The sequence below is a fragment of the Cervus elaphus genome, chromosome X, assembly GCF_910594005.1.
Source record: "Cervus elaphus chromosome X, mCerEla1.1, whole genome shotgun sequence".
Classification (NCBI taxonomy): Eukaryota; Metazoa; Chordata; class Mammalia; order Artiodactyla; family Cervidae; genus Cervus; species Cervus elaphus.
This window is the reverse complement of record NC_057848.1, coordinates 111899083-111918925: the sequence shown is the minus strand read 5'-3', so window position 1 is coordinate 111918925 and position 19843 is coordinate 111899083. Positions and strand designations below refer to the sequence as shown.

General features: G+C 37.7%; 1 protein-coding gene across 2 annotated transcripts in view; it reads left to right on the top strand.

Annotated features, from left to right (window-relative positions):
- The window catches only part of IGBP1 (immunoglobulin binding protein 1), a 40286-nt gene extending 21111 nt beyond the window's left edge, over positions 1-19175 (top strand). Inside the window, exon 6 of one of the 2 annotated variants that reach the window (XM_043896193.1) lies at positions 18679-19175. In XM_043896193.1, the coding sequence (XP_043752128.1) occupies positions 18679-18824 (146 nt within the window). In that variant the 3' untranslated portion in view covers positions 18825-19175. Of the gene's footprint in view, positions 1-10357; positions 10457-18678 lie in introns of those variants that run through there. The other variant, XM_043896194.1, reaches the window with a different exon arrangement.
- Positions 19176-19843: the final 668 nt, after the last annotated feature.

Here is a 19843-nt window from a genome sequence, read left to right as displayed (position 1 = left end):
AGGGTGCACACCAAGCAGGACTTTCCCAGCCTGCTGCTGCCATTGCCCCTGTCCCTGTGGTGATCCCCTGCCAAACCATGCCTCCAGAGGAGGCCCTTCAACACTAGCAGGTTGTTTTGGTTGTCTTTTATGGGGTCACTGCTCCTTTCCCTTAGATCTTGGAGCACACAAGATTTCATTTATACCCTCAAAGACTGGAGTCTCTGTTTTCCCAGTCCTGTGGAAGTCCTGTAATCAAATCCCACTGGTCTTCAAGGCCAGATTCCCTGGGGATTCCCAGTCCCTTTGTTGGATCCCCAGGCTGGGAAGCCTGATGTGGGGTTTAGAACCATCACAACAGTGGGAGAACTTTGGTATTATTCTTCTGCAGTTTGTGGGTCACCTCCCCAGCAGGTATGGGATTTGATTTTATCATGATTGCGCCCCTCCTACTGTCTCACTGTGGCTTCTTCTTTGTCTTTGGATGTGGGGTATCTTGTTTTGGTGGATTCCAGTGTCTGCCTGTCAATGGTTGTTTAGCAGCTAGTTGCAATTTCGGTGCTCTCACAGATGAGTGCATGTCCTTCTACTATGCCATCTTGAAACAGAAGCCCCTTAAACTGCTTTAAATCCCCTGGCAGTACAGTGGTTAGGGCTCTGTGCTTCCACTGCAGGGGGCACAGTTTTGATCCCTGGTTGGGAAACTAAGATCCCACAAGCTGCACAGCATGACCAAGAAAAAAATAAAATTGCTCTAAAAATAAGGTCTATTTAAAAGATATTAAGTAGACTATTTAATAAAATAGTCTATTTTAATTAAAAGATATTAAACACTATTAAAAATAATGTAAAGAGACAAAGATATAAAGTCAATGGAGAAATTAAAAGGGAAGAAGGCAAGAAAGAATGAACAAGACAACAAAAAATATAGGAAATGAACAGAAAACCAATAGAATGGTAGATTCTAATCCAGCTGATCAGTAATTATATTAAATATCAATGGAATAAATCTTCAAATTAGAAATCCAATTATCAGACTCACCTGTATACTGTCTCCAAGAGATACATTTTCTTTTTTTAATTGAAGTGTAGTTGACATTATATTATCTTCAGGTGTACAGTATTCATTATTTTTGTAAATTATGCTCCATTACAAGTTATTACAAGATAATGAGTTTCATTCCCTACGCTATATAGTATATCCTTATTGGTTATTTATTATTAAAAATAGTAGTTGGTATCTGTTAATCCCATAACCCTAATTTGTCCCTCCCCACTTCCCTCTGCCCCCTGTCCCTCTGTTTTATATATCCATGAGTCTGTTTCTGTTTTACATATCCATTCATTTGTGTTACTTTTTAGATTCCACATACGAGCGATATACATTATTTGTCATTCTCTGTTTTATTTTACAAAGCATAATACCCCCTAGGTCCATCCATATTGCTGCAAATTGCAGAATTTCATTCTTTTTTATGGCTGGGTCCATTGTGTATGTGTGTATATATACCACATCTTCTTTATCCATTCGTCTGTTGATGGGTACTTGATTTGCTTCTATATATTGGCTATTGAAAATTGTGCTGCTGTGAACATTGGGTTGCATGTATCTTTTTGAATTAGTGTTTTCATTTTTTCTAGATATATACCTAGGAGTGGTATTGCTAGATCATATGGTAGTTCTATTTTCAGTTTTTTAAGAACCTCCATGCTGTTTTACACAGTGGCTGTATCATTTACATGCTTATCAGCAGTATATGAGGGTTCCCTTTTCTCAACATTGTCTCCAACATTTGTTATTTGTAGACTTTTTTATGATAACCATTCTCACAGGTGGGAGATGATATCTCATTGTGGTTTTGATTTGCATTTTTCTAATAATTAGTGATGTTGAGCATCTTCTTATGTGCCTGTTAGCTGTCTGTATGTCTTTGGAAAATTGTCTATTCAGTTCTCTGCCCATTTTTCCATTGGGTTGTTTGTTTTTTGATGAAGAATTATATGAGCTGTTTATATATTTTGGATAATAACCCCTTATAGGTCACCTCATTTGTAAATATTTTCTCCCATTCTGTAGGTTGTCTTCTTGTTTTGTCAATATTTTCCTTTGCCTTGCAAAAGCTTTTAAGTTTAATTACATCCCATTTGTTTAGTTTTGCTTTGCTTTTATTTCTTTTTACTTAGGAGACAGATCAAAAAAAATATTGCCACGATTTTTATGCCAGTGTTCTGCCTATATTCTCTTCTAGGAGTTTTATGGTTTCTGGTCTTAAATTTACATCTCTAATCTATATTGAGTTCATTTTTGTATATGGTGTGAGGGAATGTTCTGATCTCATTGTTTTACATGTAGCTGTCCAATTTTCCCAGCACCACTTATTGAAGAGACTGTCTTTTCTTCATTGGGCATTCTTGCCTTTTTTGTCATAGATTATTTGAACATAGGTGAATGGGTCTATTTCTGTGCTCTCTATTCTGTTTCATCAATCTATTTGTCTGTTTTTGTGTCAGTACCACCCTGTTTTGATTACTGTAGTTTTGTAGTATAGTCTGAAGTCTGGGAGGGTTATACTTCTGGCTTTGTTCTTCATTCTCAAGATTTCTTTGGCAATTCAGGGTCTTTTGTGGTTCCATATGAATTTAAAGGTTGTTTATTCTAATCCTGTGAAAAATATCATGGGTATTTTGATATGTGTGCTCACTCAGGCAGTCGTGTCTGACACTTTGTGACCCTATGGACTATAGCCTGCTAGGCTCCTCTGTCCATGGGATTTTCCTGGCAAGAATACTGGTGTAGGATGCCATTTCCTCCTCCAGAGGATCTTCCTGGAGCAGGGGTCGAACCCACATCTCCTACATTGCAGACAGATTCTTTACCACTGAGCCACTGGGGAAGCCCTGGGTACTTTGATAGGGATTTTATTAAATCTGTAGATTGTTTTGAATAGTATGGCCATTTTAACAATATTAATTCATCCAATCCACAGGCATGGGATATCTTGCCATTTCTTTGTAATCATCTTTAGTTTCCCTCATAAATGTTTTGTAGTTTCCAGAGTATAGTATGTTTTCCCCTTCTTGATTAAGTTTGTGTGCTGTGCTTAGTCACTCAGTCATATCCGACTCTTTGCAACCCATGGACTGTAGCCCACCAGGCTTCTGTGTCCATGGGATTCTCCAGGCAAGAATACTGGAGTGGGTTGCCACGGCCTCCTTCAGGGGACCTTCCAACCCAGGGATCAAATCCAGGTCTCCTGCTTTGCAGGCAGATTCTTTACCATCTGAGCCACTAGGGAAGCCCAAGAATACTGAATACTGGAGTGAGTAGCTTATCCCTTTTAAGTTGTTTATTCCTTGGTATTTTATTCATTTTGATGCAATTTTAAACAGGATTTTTTTTTGCTTTCTCTTTATGATATTTTATTATTAGTGTACAGAAACACAAAAGATTTCTGTGTATTGATCTTGTATCTGACAACCTTGCTGAATTCCTTTATTAGTTCTAATAGTTTTATTAGTTCTAATGGGTGGAGACTTTAGGGTTTTCTAGATATGACATGTCATCTGCAAATAGTGACAATTTTACCTCTTCCCTTCCAACTTGCATACTTCTTTTTTATTTTTCTTGTCTGGTTGCTGTGACTAGGACTTCCAATACTATGTTGAACAGAAGTGGCAAGAATGGGCATACTTGTCCTGATCCAGAATTTAGTGGGAAGGCTTCTACCTTTTCACCACTGAGTATGAAATTGGTTGTGAGTTTGTCTTAAACGGCCTTTATTATGTTGAGATATGTTTCCTTGATACCCACTTTCAGGGTTTTTATTATTAATGCTGAATTTTGTCAAATGGCTTTTCTGCATCTATTGAGATGATCATGTGATTTTTAACCTTCCTTTTGTTAATGTGGTATATCATATTAATTTGCATATGTTGAATTATCCTTGTGACTGTGGAACAAATTCAACTTGACCATGGTGTATGATCCTTTTTATGTATTTTTAGATTTGATTTGCTAATATTTTGTTGAGGATTTTTGCATTTATATTCATCAAAGATACTGGCCTGTGGCCTTTTTCTGTAGTGTCTTTGGTTTTGGTATCAGGGTATTGGTAACCTCGTAGAATGAATTTGAGAGTGTTCCTTCCTCTTCAATTTCTTGAAGAGTTTGAGGGACAGGTATTAGTTCTTCCTTATGTTCAGTAGAATTCCCCTATGAAGTCATCTGGTCCTGGACTTTTGCTTGCTGGGAGTTTTTAAATTACAGATTCAACTTCACATCTCATGATTGGTCTGTTCAGATTGCCTGTTTCTTCTTCTTTCAATTTTGGCAGGTGTAGAGTTTCTAGAAATTTGTTCATTTCTTGTCAGTTGTCCAATTTGTTGGCATTTAACTGCTCACAGTATCCTCTTAAGACTTTTGGTATATATGTGGTTTTGGTTTTCATTTCTCCTCTTTTCTTATTTTGTTTATTTGGGTCCTTTCTCTTTTCTTCTTAATGAGCCTGGCTAAAGTTTTATCAATTTTATCTTTTTAGAAAACCAGTTCTTGGTTTCATCCATCTTTTCTGCTCTTTTGGTCTCTGTTTTATGTATTTCCTTTCTGATGTGTATCATTTCTTTCCTTCTGCTGACTTTGGGCTTTGTTCTTCTTTTTCTAATTCTTTCAGGTCATAGGTTAGGTTGTTGGAGATCTTTCTTGTTCTTGAGGAAGACCTGTATAGCTTTAAACATCCCTCTTGGAACTGCTTTTGCTATATCCCATAGATTTTGAAAAGTTGTATTTCCATTTTCATTTGCCTCAAGGTATTTTATGACTTCCACTTTGATTTCGTTGACCCATTTGTTTTTTTAGTAGTATGTTGTTTAGTCTCCACGTATTTGTTCTCTTCCCATTTTTCTTTCTGTGATTGATTCTAGTTTCATACTGTAGTGGTGAAAGAAATAGTTGATTTAATTTCTGTCCTCTTAAATTTTAAAAAATATTTAGTCATTTGGCTGCATCAGATCTTAGTTGCAACATGTGGGATCTTTCATTGCAGCACACAGGATCTTTCATTGTGGCACAAAGGCTCTTCTTTGTGGCTCATGGACCCTTTATTGTGGTGCATGGACTTCTCTCTAGTTGTGGCACACAGGCCCCATAGTGTGTGGGCTCAGTAGTTGTGGCACACAGCAGGCTCAGTAATTGCAGCATACAGGCTTAGTTGCCCTGCAGGTGGGATCTTAACTCCCTGACCAGGGGTCGAACCTGCATCCCCTGCATTGGAAGGTGGATTCTTAACTGCTGGACCACCAGGGAAGTCCCCTGTCCTTTTAAATTTGTTGAAGCTTGTTTTGTGACCTCTCCTTGTATGTGATCTCTCTTGGAGGACATTCCATGTGTACTGGAATGTGTATTCTACTGATTTTGGATATAATGTCTATTAAGTTTAACTGGTATATTCTGTCATTTAAAACTACCATTTCCCTATTGATTTTCTGTCTGGATGCTCTGTCCATTTGATGTGAGTGGGTTGGAAAGTCTCTTACTATTATTGTATTATTGTTATTTTCTTCCTTTATGTCTGTTAGTATTTGCTTCATACATGTGGGTGCTCCTGTATTGGGTGCATATATATTAATGAGTGTAATAGCTTCTTTTATTAATCCCTTTAGCATTTTATAATGCTGTTCTTTGTCTTTTGGTATAGCTTTATTTCAAAGTCTATTTTGTCTGAAATGAGTATTGCTTCCCTCTCTTATCGTTTCCATTCACATGAAGTGTCTATTTCCATCCCCTCACTTTCTGTGTATGTATTTAGCCCTGAAGTGAGTCTCTCACATGGAGCATATTGAAATGTCTTGTTTTTTTTATCCCGTCAGCCTATGTCTTTTGGTCGGAGCATTTAGTCCTATGATTATGATATGTATTTCATTGCCATTTTATTACTTATTTTCCAGTTTTGGTTTTGTTTTTTTTTTTGTAGTTCTTCTCTATTCATTTCTTCTTTTTGTTTCTACTGTTGTGGTTTGAATTTCTTTTGTAGTATGCTTGGGTTCCTTCTTTTTGGCTTTTGTGTATCTGTTGTAGGTTTTTTATTTGTGATTACCATATATGTTAGTTAACACATAATTATATCTACATGTTTTAAACTGGTAGTCATTTAAGTTTAAATGCATTCTTAAAGATCTACATTTCTACTCTCCTCCCTCCTTTTGTGTTTTTGATGTCATATTTTTCATCTTCATACTTATCTGTTTTTTGTAGTTGTAGTTGCTTTTACAATTTTTTTGTCTTTTAATCTACACACTGGCTCATTTAACTAATCTTTGATCCTTACTATATATTGTCTTTCCTAGTGGGGTTTTCTGTTTCCTATAGATTCTTCTTTTCCATTTAGAGAGACCTTTCACTGTTTCTTTTAGGGTAGGTTTAGTATTGATGAATTCTTAAAGTTTTTACTTGTCTGAGAAGTTCTTTCTCCTTCTAAATGGGATAATTTCAAGTGGAATAATCTTGCTGGGTAGGGTGTCCTAGGGTGCAGTTTTTTCCCCTTTCAAGGCTTTGAATATATGATGCCATTCCCTTCTGGTTTGCAGAGTTTCTGTGGAGAAATCGGTTGATAGCCTTTTGGGGATTACCTTGTATGTGACTCTCTGTTATTCTCTCGCTGCTGCCTTTAAAATTCTTGCTTTATCTTTAACTTTTGCTTTTTTAATTATGATATGTCTTGGTGTGGGTCTGTATGGTTTCATTTTGGGGGGGACCTTCTCTGCTTCCTGTACTTGAATATGTTTCCTTTTTCAGGTTGGGGACATTTTCAGCCATACTTTTCTTCAAGTACATTTTTGATCCCCTTCTCTCTCCTCTCTTGAACTCCTATAATGTGAATATTGGTGAGCTTAGTGTTATCCCAAAGATCTTGTAGATTCCTTACATTTTTTTGTTTTTCATTTGTGTTTCTGCTCTTCTGATTGGGTGATTTCCATTATTCTATCTTCCAGATCATTTGTGCTTTCTTGTGTATCACTTAGTCTGATATTCATTCCTTGTAGTGTTTTTATTTCAGATATGAAATTATCTGTTTTTGATTGAATCTTTTAAATATAATCTGTGATCATTAATATATGATCATTCCTTATTAAAATGATCAGTGTTTAGATCAATTATTTTCCATATTTCAGTTAATATTTTTTATTGCCAATGTTTCAAATTCTTTTTCTGGTAAATTGTTTCTGTTTCATTATTTATTCGGGGATTTTCTCTTCCTCTTTCAATTGAGAGCAATTACTCTGCCTTTTCATTTTACCTAACTTTCTATGCCTCTGAATTTAGGTGAAACAGGTACTTCTTATAGTTTGGAAGGGGTGTTCCTCTGTGGGAGCATCCCTTTGCAGACTGTGTATGCCCAGTGTCTTTCATGGGAGAGATGGATTTGATGTGGATACTAGTCATGTCTTTCCTCGGGGTGTGCTCACAGCTATCACCTTGATAGAGGGTGTGGCTGGAGCGGAGGCGCTAGCACAGGGTGAGAAGTGGGACTTCCTCTCTGCTCAGTGTCTGTCACCACCCTGTCAGGGACTGAATCTGATCCCAAGTTGCGGGAGTAGAAGTCCTGAGGGGTGAGCTTGAGCTGGCTCCATTCCCATTAAGTATGTGTTTTCCCTGCTCCCCATACTTGGGACCGTTGCCGTAAAGGAGGAGAATGCCGAGCCAAATAGGGCTTGTGTGCCTGCAGAGATCCAATGCTCTGCTTTTGTAGAGGTCTGCAGCTTCCCTAAGATGCAGCCAATGGTTGTGTCTTTTCCCCAATTGTGGCTACCCTAGAGCTAGTGCCACACTGTGACATGGAATGAGCGTGGCCAGAGCATTCTCTCAGCTTGGAGTGGGGCACCCACGCGGCAAAGTGGTTGTGGGAAACCCAGCAGCTGTGTTGCCGTCAGAAGTCTAGGCTGCTTCTGGGATGCCACTTGAGTAAATTCTGCCACTGCTGCCCAGCCTGGGCTCTGCCCCAGGACCAGGTCACCTCTCCATCTCAAGGTCAAGTCTTTTTCCAGATCCCGGCCACGCTAGTTCCAGTACCACACTTGCGGCATGACGTGAACAGGGCTGGAGCATTCTTTCAGCTCTGGCTGGAGAGCATAGCATGGCTGTGCGCAGCGTGTTGCAGGAAAGCAGTAGCCTAAGCCAAACATTTCTCTGTCCTGCCTGGGGGAAGTCTACCTGTGCTCTACTAATGAGTGGAGTCCAGGCTTCTCTATGGACTTCTGTGTATCTTTTCTTACAACCGTGGTTGTACAGGAGTCTTTCTGCCAATTTCCAGTTTTTAGTGAGAATTGTTCCACGTGTAGATTTATTTTTGATGTGTTCATGGGGAGAGGTGAGCTCCATATCTTTCTCTACCCTCTTGATCTCCTATCAAGAGATACATTTTAAATATAAAGGTACAGATTGGTCAAACATAGAACCATTAAAAAAAAATACCATGTTAACCATAGACATAAAAAAGTTGCAATAGCTATAGTAATGTCAGATAAAGTAGACTTCAAGACAAAAGGTGTTACTGGACTCTCAAAAGGACATTTAGTGCCTTTTAGTGACATTTAGGGTCAATTTATCTGAAAGACATAGGAATCCTAAATGTGTTTGTGTCTAATTAACAACCTTCAAATTACACGAAGGAAAAATTGACAGAATTAAATGGAGAAATGGACAAATCTACAACCATAGTTGGAGATTTTCATCCTTTTCTTTCAGTAACTGAAAAAATTTCTGGACAGAAAATCAGTAAGGACATACAAGATCTGGACAGCACTGGCAGCCACCTTAGCCTCTTTGACATTTACAGAAAAATATATCCAATAACTGCAAGATACACTTTTTTTCAAATGCACATGGTATGTTCACCAACTTAGACCATGTTCTAGGCCACTGAATAAGTGTCCATAAATTTTCAAAGATAGAAATCACACTCTGTTCTCTGACTATAATCTAATTTAATTAGCAGTCAATAACAACATACCTGGGGCTTCCCTGAAGTGGTAAAGAATCTACCTGCCAATGCAGGAGATACAGGTTCGATCCCTGAGTCAGGAAGATCCCCTGGAGAAGAAAATGGCAACCCACTCCAGTATTCTTGCCTGGGAAATCCCATGGACAGAGGAGCCTGGCAGGCTATGGTCTGTGGTCTGTGCGAGAGAGTCAGACACAACTTAGCAACTAAATGGGGCTTCCCAGGTAGCTAGCTCAGTGATAAAGAATTCACCTGCCAAGCAGGAGGCATGGATTCAATCCCAGGGTCAGAAAGATCCCCTGGAGAAGGAAATGGCAACCACCCCAGTATTCTTGCCTGGGAAATCCCATGGGCAGAGGAGCCTGGTGGGCTACTACAGTCCACAACTTACTGGACACAACTTAGGGACTAAATAACAACAACATACCTAGGAAGTCCCTAAATTTTTTAAAGGTAAACAACATACTTCTAAATAACCCATCAAAGAAGAAATCACAAAGACAATTAGGAAGTATTTTTAACTGAATAATAGTGAAATACATCAAAACTTGTGAGATACAACTGAAGCAGTGCTGAGAGGGAAGTGTGTAACTTTCAGTAGTTATATTAAAAAAAAGAAAGGTAAAATCAGTTACTAAGATATTACCTTAAGAAGTTGGAGAAAACAAGAACAAAATAAGCCTAAAGTATATAAAAGAAAGGAAACAATAAAGACAGCCTGGGGGGCATGGTTGGTGGTAGTAGTGTTGCACAAAAGTTGAACATATATATACCCCCATGACAGTTTCACTCCCAGGTATATACCTAAGAGGAATGAGAGCCTTCTATCTTCAAAAGGTTTGTACAGGAATGCTCATAGCAGCATTATTTGTAATACCGCAGAGTGAACACTACTTTAAATGCCCATACATAATAGAATGGATAAATAAATTCTGGCATATCCACACAGTGAAATACTGTTAGCAATAAGGTTAAACAGACTATAGTTCTTCAGTTATAAGTAATAACAAATATTAATTTGTTAAATTTTACAAACATCATTTGAGGGGGGAAAAAAACCACAGAAGAGCATAGAGTTCAGACACAGGTGAAACTTGTATATGCTAGCTAAAAGCCAGTATGATGTTCACCCTTAGTGGGAGATTATGAGTGAAATTGGACCTGAGGGCGACTTCTGAGGAGTTAGTAATGTTTTGTATCTTAATTCGGGCACTGATTATATGGATATGTTCAGATGTGAAAACTGATTTAGCTATCCTGTGTTTGTGTATTTTTCTGCATATATGTTGTTATACTTCAATAAAAACACAAAAGAAAAAATTCATAGATAATATTTATAACAAAACTAAGTGACAGTGTATCCCCATGAAATTCAAAAACAGATAAGGGAAGATCATCATAACTACAAGATCAACTAGTAATGGGCATCTGTGTAAGCAGAAAGAGTTGGCCATCTGAAAGACCTGAAAACGGGAGAATTCCAAAACAGGAAACAGTATTCACTAAAAAGTGTGGCATTCTGACAGGTGTAAGGTGCTGTTTCATTGCATTTGAGGTGGTTTTGATTCTCATTTCCCTCGTGATTAGTGATGTTGAGCATCTTTTCATGTGCCTGTTGGTCATCTGTGTGTCTTCTTTGGAAAATGTCTATTTAGATCTTCTGCCCATTTTGTAATCAGATTGTTTGTATTGAGTTGTCTGAGTTCTTAATATATTTTGGATATTAACCCCTTATCAGACATATCATTTGCCAGCATCTTCTCCCATTCAGTAGTTTTTTGTCTTGCTGATGGTTCCCTTTGCTGTGCAAAAGCTTTTTAGTTTTCATATGGTCCCATTTGTTTATTTTTGCTTTTGTTGTCCTTGCCTGAGGAGACTGATCAAAAAAGAAAATATTGCTAAGACTGACTTCAAAGAACATACCACCTATGTTTTCTTCTAGATGTTTTATGGTTTTAGATCTTATATTTAAGTCTTTTAATTCATTTTGACTTTATTTTTGTAAACGATGTGAAAAAATGGTCTAGTTTTATTTTACATATAGCTATCGTGTTTTCCCAACACCACTTAGCCATAAAAAAGAATGAAATCTTGCAATTTGTGACAATATGGATGGATCTGTAGGGTATTATGCTAAGTGAAATAAGTCAGAGAAAGATGAATACTGTATGTTTTCACTTATATGTGGAATCTAAAATATAAAAAAAAAATGAGCCCCCCAAACCCAGAAACAGACTCATAGATACAGAGAACAAACTAGTGGTTGCCAGAAGGGAGAAGAATGGGAGAATGGGTGCAATAGGTGAAGGGGATTAAAAGATATTTACCAGTTATAAAATAAATAAGTCACAAGGATGTAACTTAAGGTACAAAGAATACAGTCAATAGTATTATAATACCTTTGTATGATGCATAACCTGTACAAATATAGAATCACTGTGTTGTACATCTGAAACAAATATTGTAAGTCACCTATACTTCAATTAAAAAATTTTAATGAAAAAAAAAAGTGTGGCAGTTCATTTTAAGAACAGTAGTTGAAATGGGAGGGGTTTTACCTTCCCATAAAAACTGAATGAATACAAGGAATCTCTTGTCAGAAGGTCTGAAAGGGATGGAGCTGTCTAACCTTTATTGAACTCTTGAAAATGAGGCACCAGATCTCCCTCCTCACACAGTCCTACACTGAGGAGAAATTGTTGAGAATAGAATTCAAATGAACAGAACAGGGACAATAAAGGAGGAGGAAAGAGAAGGTCCAAGAATGGCAGAGAGAACCACAACCAAGACTCTAATCAAGTAAGTCATTATATTCCTTTAACATACATAAAAACAGAAGGGGTGCCTCTCTGAAGTTAGAAAAGCCACCCTGAACCATACTTCTTTCTGAAAGTTCAGGAAAGCTTAGTACACCTAAGAATGAGCAACAGATTGTGATAATGGTTGCGCAACTCTGAGTATACTAAAAACCACTGAATTGTATGCTTTAGATGGGTGAATTTTATGGTATGTGAGTAATATCTCAATAAAGCTGTAAGAAAAATGAATGGAAAATTATCAAGATCAAATGCCACACAAAATTATTATGAGAAAAAAAAATCAAAAGCATTCCATGTTGCTTATCTGTTTTATGTAAGTAGTATGTATATGTTAATCCCATACTCCTAATTTGTCCCTCCCTCCCTCTCCCCTTTGGTAACCATAAGTTTGTTTTCTATGTCTGTAAGTCAGTTTCTGTTTTGTATATAGATTCATTTTTATTATTTTTTAGATTCCACATGTAAGTTATATAAAGGAATATAATCTGAAATATATATACATATATGTAAGTGAATCACTTTACTGTACACCTGAAACTAACAATTTTGTAAATCAACTATATTTCAATTTTTTAAAAAGGGGAAAAAAGTATTCCAAAAAGACACACTCAAAGAACAACAAATCTAAAATATACTGTTTAAAAATTAGTTGGAAGACATTAATAAAATTAAAGAAGACATAGAAGAACAATACATAGCAGGATTAGAAAAATTCAGAAATGTAGTGACAACTTGGGGCAATAAGAGGAAAGAATCATTTCAGAAATGAAGGCTAAGGCAGCACACTCTCTGACATAAATCATAGCAATATTTTTAAAGCTCTGTCTCCTCAGGCAGAGGAAACACAAGCAGAAATAAACAAATGAAACTGATTTAAATGTAAAGACTTCTGCACCACAAAGGAAACCAAAAAAATGAAAAAATAGCCTACAGAATGGGAGAAAATATTTGCAAATGATATGCCCAATAAGGGGTTAATATCCAGACTACATAGACAGCTCATATAACCAATATGGAAAAAATAAGAATGGACAGAAGATGCAAGGAGCTCAAACCCAGTGCTCTGTGACAACTTAGAGGGGTGGGAGGTGAGAGGGAGGAGACATAATGTATACCTATGGCTGATTCATGTTGATGTATGGCGGAAACCAACACAATATTATAAATCAATTGTCCTCCAATTAAATAAATTTTTTAAAAAGAAGTAAGGAACTATACAGAGTGAAGTTGGAAGGGGGATAACAAATATTTATATTAACCCATACTTCCGGAATCTAGAAAAATGGTACTGATTAACGTATTTGCAGGACAGGAATAGAGATGCAGATGTAGAGAACTGGACTTGTGGACACAGCAGGGGAAGGAGAGGGTGGGACGAGTTGAGAGAGTAGCGCTGACATATATACACCACCATGTGTAAAATAGATAGCTCCCTGCTGTATAACACAGGGAGCTCAGCCGGGCACTGTGATGACCTAGAGGGGTGGGATGGGGTGGGAAGTGGGAGGGAAGTTCAAGAGGGAGGGGATATATTTATACTTATGGCTGATTCACATAGTTGTATGGCAGAAATCAACACAACACTGTAAAGCAATTATCTGCCTGTTAAAAAAAAAATGGACAGAAGACCTGAGACATTTTCCCAAAGAAGATATACAGATAACAAACAGGTACGTGAGAGCTCAGCATTGCTAATCATCAGAGAAATGCAAATCAAAACCATAATGAAATACCCTCTCACACTTGTCAGAATGCCTCTCATCAAGAAGTCTACAAATAACAAGTGTTGGTAAGGATGTGTAGGAGTGGGAACTCTAGTATACTGTTGCTACTGCTGCTTAGTTGCTTCAGTCGTATCTGACTCTGTGAGACCCTATGGACTACAGCCTGCCAGGCTTCTCTGTCCATGGGATTCTCCAGGCAAGAATACTGGGGTGGGTTGCCCTGCCCTCCTCCAGGGGATCTTCCCAACCCAGGGATCAAACCCGGGTCTCCTGCCCTGCAGGCAGGTTCTTTACTGCTGAGCCATCAGGGAAACCCAGTACACTGTTGGTAGGAATACAAATTGGTGCAGCTATTATAGAAGGCAGTGTAGCGGTTCCTCAAAAACTAAAGTAGAACCACCATATGATCCAGCAATTCCACTCCTGGATTTTTTATTTCATTTTTTTAAATCTGGAGAATAATTGCTTTACATTGTTGTTCTGGTTTCTGCCATAGAGCAGTATGAATCAGCCATAAGTATATATCTATGTCCCTTCCCTCTTGAACCTACCCCCTACCCTAGCTCCACCCCACCCCATCCCTCTAGGTTGTTACCGAGCACCAGGTTGAGCTCCCTGGGCTGTACAGCAACTTCCCACTAGCTAGCTGTTTTACATGTTTTTACATATGGTAATGTATATGTTTCAGTGCTACTCTCAATTCGTCCCACCCTCTTCTTCCCCCACCATGTCCACAAGTCAGTTCTCTATGTCTGCGTCTCTATTCCTGCCTTGCAAATAGGTTCATCAGTACCATTTTTCTAGATTCCATATATATGCATTAATATACGATATTTGTTTTTCTCTTTCTGACTTCGCTCTGTGTAACAGGCTCTCGGTTCATCCAGCTCATGAGAACTGACTCAGATTCATTCCTTTTTATGGCTACCACTCCTGGATTTTTAATCCATAGAAAATGAAATCACTAATTCAAAAAAATACTTGCACCCCAATGTTCATAGCAGCATTGCTTACATTGCCCAATATATGGAAGCAACCTAAAATCTCAATAAGTGAATAGATAAGATGTGGTATATATATGCAATGTATTATATCTTATATGCAATAAGATGTGATATATATATGCAATGTATATATATGCAATGTCATTAAAAAGAATGAAATATTGCCATTTGCAACAACATGGATGGCCCCTAGAGGGTAATATGCTTAGTGAAAAAAGTCGGAGAAAGACAAATACTATATGATATCACTTATATGTGGAATCTAAATATATATTAATAAATATAATCTAATAATATAAATCTAATAATAAATGTATCTATGAGAACTAGAGTCAGAAATATAGAGAATAAACAGCTAGTAACCAGTGAGGAGAGGAAAGGGAGGGAAGGGCAAGGTGGTAGGGGATTAAGAAGTACAAACTAAAAAAAAAAAATTAAAAAAAGAAGTACAAGCTACTATGGATAAAACAAATAAGCTATGGGAATATATTGCATAGCACAGGAAATACAGCCAATATTTTTTAACTATAAATAGAGTATAATCTATAAAATACTGAATTACTATTTCATACTCCTGAAACTGACTCATTTGAAAAGACCCTGATGCTGGGAAAGATTGAAGGCGGGAGGAGAAGGGGATGACAGAGGATGAGATGGTTGGATGGCATCACTGACTCAGTGGACATGAGTTTGAGTAAACTCTGGGAGTTGGTGATGGACAGGGAGGCCTGGCGTACTGCAGTCCATGGGGTCACAGAGAGTCAGACACAACTGAGTGACTGAACTGAACTCCTGAAACTAATTTAATATTATAAATCACCTATACTTCAATTTGAATAAGAAAAAAGAAAACGAGTGAGTTAACACAACAGAAAACACCTTTCTAAAGTAAGAAAGAAACTTTTAAATCAAAAAGAAACAAAGATAAACAGAATTCTAGAAAAAGTGAAACATGAAAAGATAGCAAAGAATACCTGACATATGGAATAAGATTATCTGAAAAAGAAAACTAAAGCAAGGAAAAGAAATAAATGCTTAAAAGTAATATTGAGGAAACTTCCCTGGAACTAAAAAAAAAAAAGATTTGATTTTAAAAAGCACAATACATACCTGAGAACTTTGACCCAGAATGACCAACAACAAAATTCACATTCTAATAAAATTACTAGATTTTTTTTTTTAAGAGAAGAAATGTCTTGGATACTTCAGCAAAAACAGTAGGTGGTTTGTAAAGGAAGGAAAATTAGATCATCTTCAAACTTTTGACACCAATACTTTGTGCTAGAAGAAAATGGAGTAACATTTAAGATACTCGAGGGGAAAAAATGTAAGTCAAGGACATTATATCTGGTAAAAATGACTTTTAGGTATAAATGGCACAGGTATTTATCAACATGCTGGAACTCAGGAAATATTGGTTCCATAATCCCTTACTGAGAAATTTGCTGAAGAATGAACATAAGACAACCAAAATAAGAGACATTGATATCAGGACTGGTGGTTGACATTAAATAGTTACTTGTAGAACTAAGACTAAATGAGGTTTAAAAAGGAGGGAGTAGAGTATTAATACCTGTATGCCATGTGCTCTGATAACATAGATATAGCATAACTTTTTTTTAATGAAGAAATGGGGAAAGCACATGCAAAAAAAAAAAATGAACTATTCTCAGCAGTTATATTGGTAGCAGTATTGTTATTCCAAGACTGTGTACTGTGAGATAATATAACTGAGTAATTATTCAAATTCCATCATCCTCTGTCTTTGAGGGCTAAGACTTTTAGTGTGGAAGAATACAGATGTACTTCAAAAGAATTTAAGTTAGAAATAAAACAGCCCTATAGTCTTGAATGTGAACTCATGAGGAATTTTATTTAAAAGTAAACATACACAGACACACTTTTGCTTTTTCCACTGAAAAGACTTAGAAATAATGAACAGCCCAGAAGCAGTGAGCACACCTAGTAACTCAGTTTGTGTTCTTGAAATACCATTCCCATTCAAAGAAACCAGGATGTATTAGAGATAGCTAATTCCAAGCCTGGAAATAAATAAGATTAACTTGGAACATCTTGTCATAGAGGATAGGAAAGAAGCTTTACAAAACTACTACAGTCATATCAAAAAGTCTCAGAAGCCAATTTGAAGATGTTTCCACAGGCCAGACAGTTTGGCTTCAAAAAGGATCATTGCCAGTAGCAACTAGTACATCTAGTACCCAAAACTTGGTTTCTAATACCATTCTCCAATTAAAGGAACCAAGGGCTCTTTAGAGAAATGGGCAATTCTAGTGTTGGAGCAGGGAATGTAAAAGATGAACCTGAAATATCTTGTACTCTAGAAAATGAAGAAACACTGAAAAAACAAGAGCAAACAAACTATTGAGGTGTTAATGTGACACAGAGCCTGCTGAAAGAACTGTCACTGGCCAAAACTGGAAGAATGTGAGCAGGAAAATAACAGTATCGGATTATAACAAAAGGTATAAAACAAGTATCCATGAGCATATAGTGATAGAAATAAATGACTAACCTGTACAGAAAAATTCAAAATAATTTGTGTGTATATACCTCTCTACACCTGTCTCAAGGAGGTGAAGCATAACTCCTCACTTCATAAGTGTACTTGCTTCCAAAGACTATATTGTAGAAGAAGGGAGGCTCAGTAACTTCACAGTTGGGAACCCTACAAACACTACCTTGAGTGATCCTAGTTAACATCAGCAGTAATAAGTCATGTAATAAGGTGTGTAGCCTTGATTTGATGTGATGAGGAGGAAGCCTCACTGTGTTATTCTCCTCCAAGTCATAACCCTAGTCTAATTATGAGAAAACCATCAGGCAATGCCAGGTTGAGGAACATTCTGCAAAATACCTGAGTATACCTCAAAACTGTCCAAGTCATCAAAAACTAGGAAAGGGAGAAGTTGTCACAGCCAAGAGCAGACTAAGGAGACAGGGGACTAAATGTAATATGGAATATTTGATACGATCCTGGAACCAAGAGAAAAAAAAAAAGACATCAGGTGAAACCTAAAAAATTTTGAATAAAGTATGGGCTTTAGTTGTTAATTATGTATGTATCAGTATTGGTTCATTAGTTATGACGCACAAACCATAGTACTGTAAGATGTTATAGTATAAGTAATATAGTATAGTATAGGTAATATAGTGGTTACCTTTGGAGGGTGAGGATATGATTTGGATGCCCATAGAGAAGCCTTGTGGATGGGTACAGAAAATCTATTTCTTGACCCAGGAGGAGGCTATAAAGGTATAGCCTCCTTATGAAAGTTTAAGTTATATGTATTTTTGTGTGATTTCCAGTATCTTTTATTTTACAATAAAAGGGTTAAATAGAACATAAGACTCCTAAGCTATTAGAAGAGATCAGGTTCCCTACATATTTCATTCATTATCATAGTGATGAGAGTATTTCTCGTGGGCAAATTCAGGGTAGCTAGGAAATGTTCCCTTACCTCACAGCAGAAAGAAAAAGTCAGTGCAAAAGAGAAATGGAGCATTTAGTTTCATTTCTTTTGAGTGTACACTGCATGACAAGTGCCATTTGGACCTCACACCCTGTTCCAAACATGTGCAAAATAACACACATTCTTTTCTGGTGGGTTCGACTGCCCTGTGATATCCAGTTTTACACACAAAGTTGTAGAACTGTAATAAAGGAAATGGAAGGAGGAGGAGCAGTCACCTACAGTCAAATCACAAATCATAAAATCAAATATTTTTTACTTTAATGTTTTTGTCAGGCAAGTGGGACAACCACTATACTACGGAAATACTTCACTGTTTTTGATTTGCTGGGGTTTTGTTGGTCAGTTGGCATTTCTGTTTTCTATTGTGAGGGCTTAGCCATTTTAGCAAGAATTCTTTCCCCAAATAGAATTCATTTTGAGGGGCAACTTTTATGTGTTTGCCTTCTTATGAAAACAGCTCAGAGAATTTTGTCTTACTATTATTTAACATGTCACCTGTTAAGTAATATTAAGTACTGTCCCCAATTCTGCTTGTTCCAGGGTAGACAGCTAGCTATATTTTCCTTGTCTTCATGTTATGTGGTCGTGTTCAGAGTGGAGCTGGGTCCCATGACGGTCCCTCCTTTCCTCATCCCTGCTTTCTCATTTTTATGATTGGGCAGAGTTCAAAAGAGCAACTCAGCAACAAGAAGATCAGGAGCGTGAGGAGGAAGAGGATGATGAACAAGCAGTCCGCAGAGCTCGGGAATGGGATGACTGGAAGGACACCCATCCTAGAGGCTATGGCAACCGGCAGAACATGGGTTAGCCTCCCCACAGCAAGACAGGACAACAGGGGCTTACATCTTCCCCGCCAAGGACAATTGTGCCGTCTCCCCTACCCTGGTCTTCTGCTTCAGCTATGTACAACGAAGGCAGAGATGCTTAGTCTTGCTTAGTGTTCAATAAAATGTCAAGCAATGAAGTGTGTATTTGTGCCCTAAATGATAAGCCAGAAATCTTGTTTTGGCATTAATCATTCTCATCATGGTATATTTTAATTTTCTTAAGTGGAAAGGAAAGAGGATTGAGAAATGGCTCTGTATAATCAATCAATGGCTGTATGAATTATCTTTAAAAAAAATAAAGGTCCCTTCTATCACATGCGCCTGTGCAGAAACAATGGGTCTCAGCTGCTTTTTTGGGAGACTGGGGGGAAGGGGGTCAGCTATGGGTCCCTGGACTTATGGCAAGATCCTGGTCATCTCTCTTCGACGTGGGCCGCGAGTTACCCAGCATCACAGCTGCCCAGGCTAGCTGGAGCTTGCTTTCTCCTTCCTACCCTGGTACTGTGAACTAACCCAACACTTGCTTTACAGGAATGAGCACAAAAGCCAGGACTTTTCCTGTCATATGACCCTGTTTTCAGGAATTATAGCTATAAAGGAACTGACTATAATAATCCTATCTACCCAGTCTTCCTTGCCTCAGCCATGAGAAATGAGGAAACAGATAAAGCACTATGAGAGCCATCCTTGTGTATGCATCTGAGACTGGGGCCTTTACTCTAGAATTATCTGAAACCCTTAGGGTAAAGAATAGTTGAGGCTATAGCCTAACTCTTAAGCAGGCTGCTGGAAGATCATTTTGGCCCTCTTTGCCTATTCTATGCATAGCTGGCATGGTCCCAAGTAGTCAATGTGCTGTGGTGATCATTTTGCTGGTAATAAGGTACCTGCAGCCATGCCAATAACTGGGAGTGGACAAGGGGGGACCGCACAGATGACAAGGAAAAGTACCTGCTTTCTGCAGTAAAGAGGAGACATGTCCTCAGCTCCCGAGTTGATA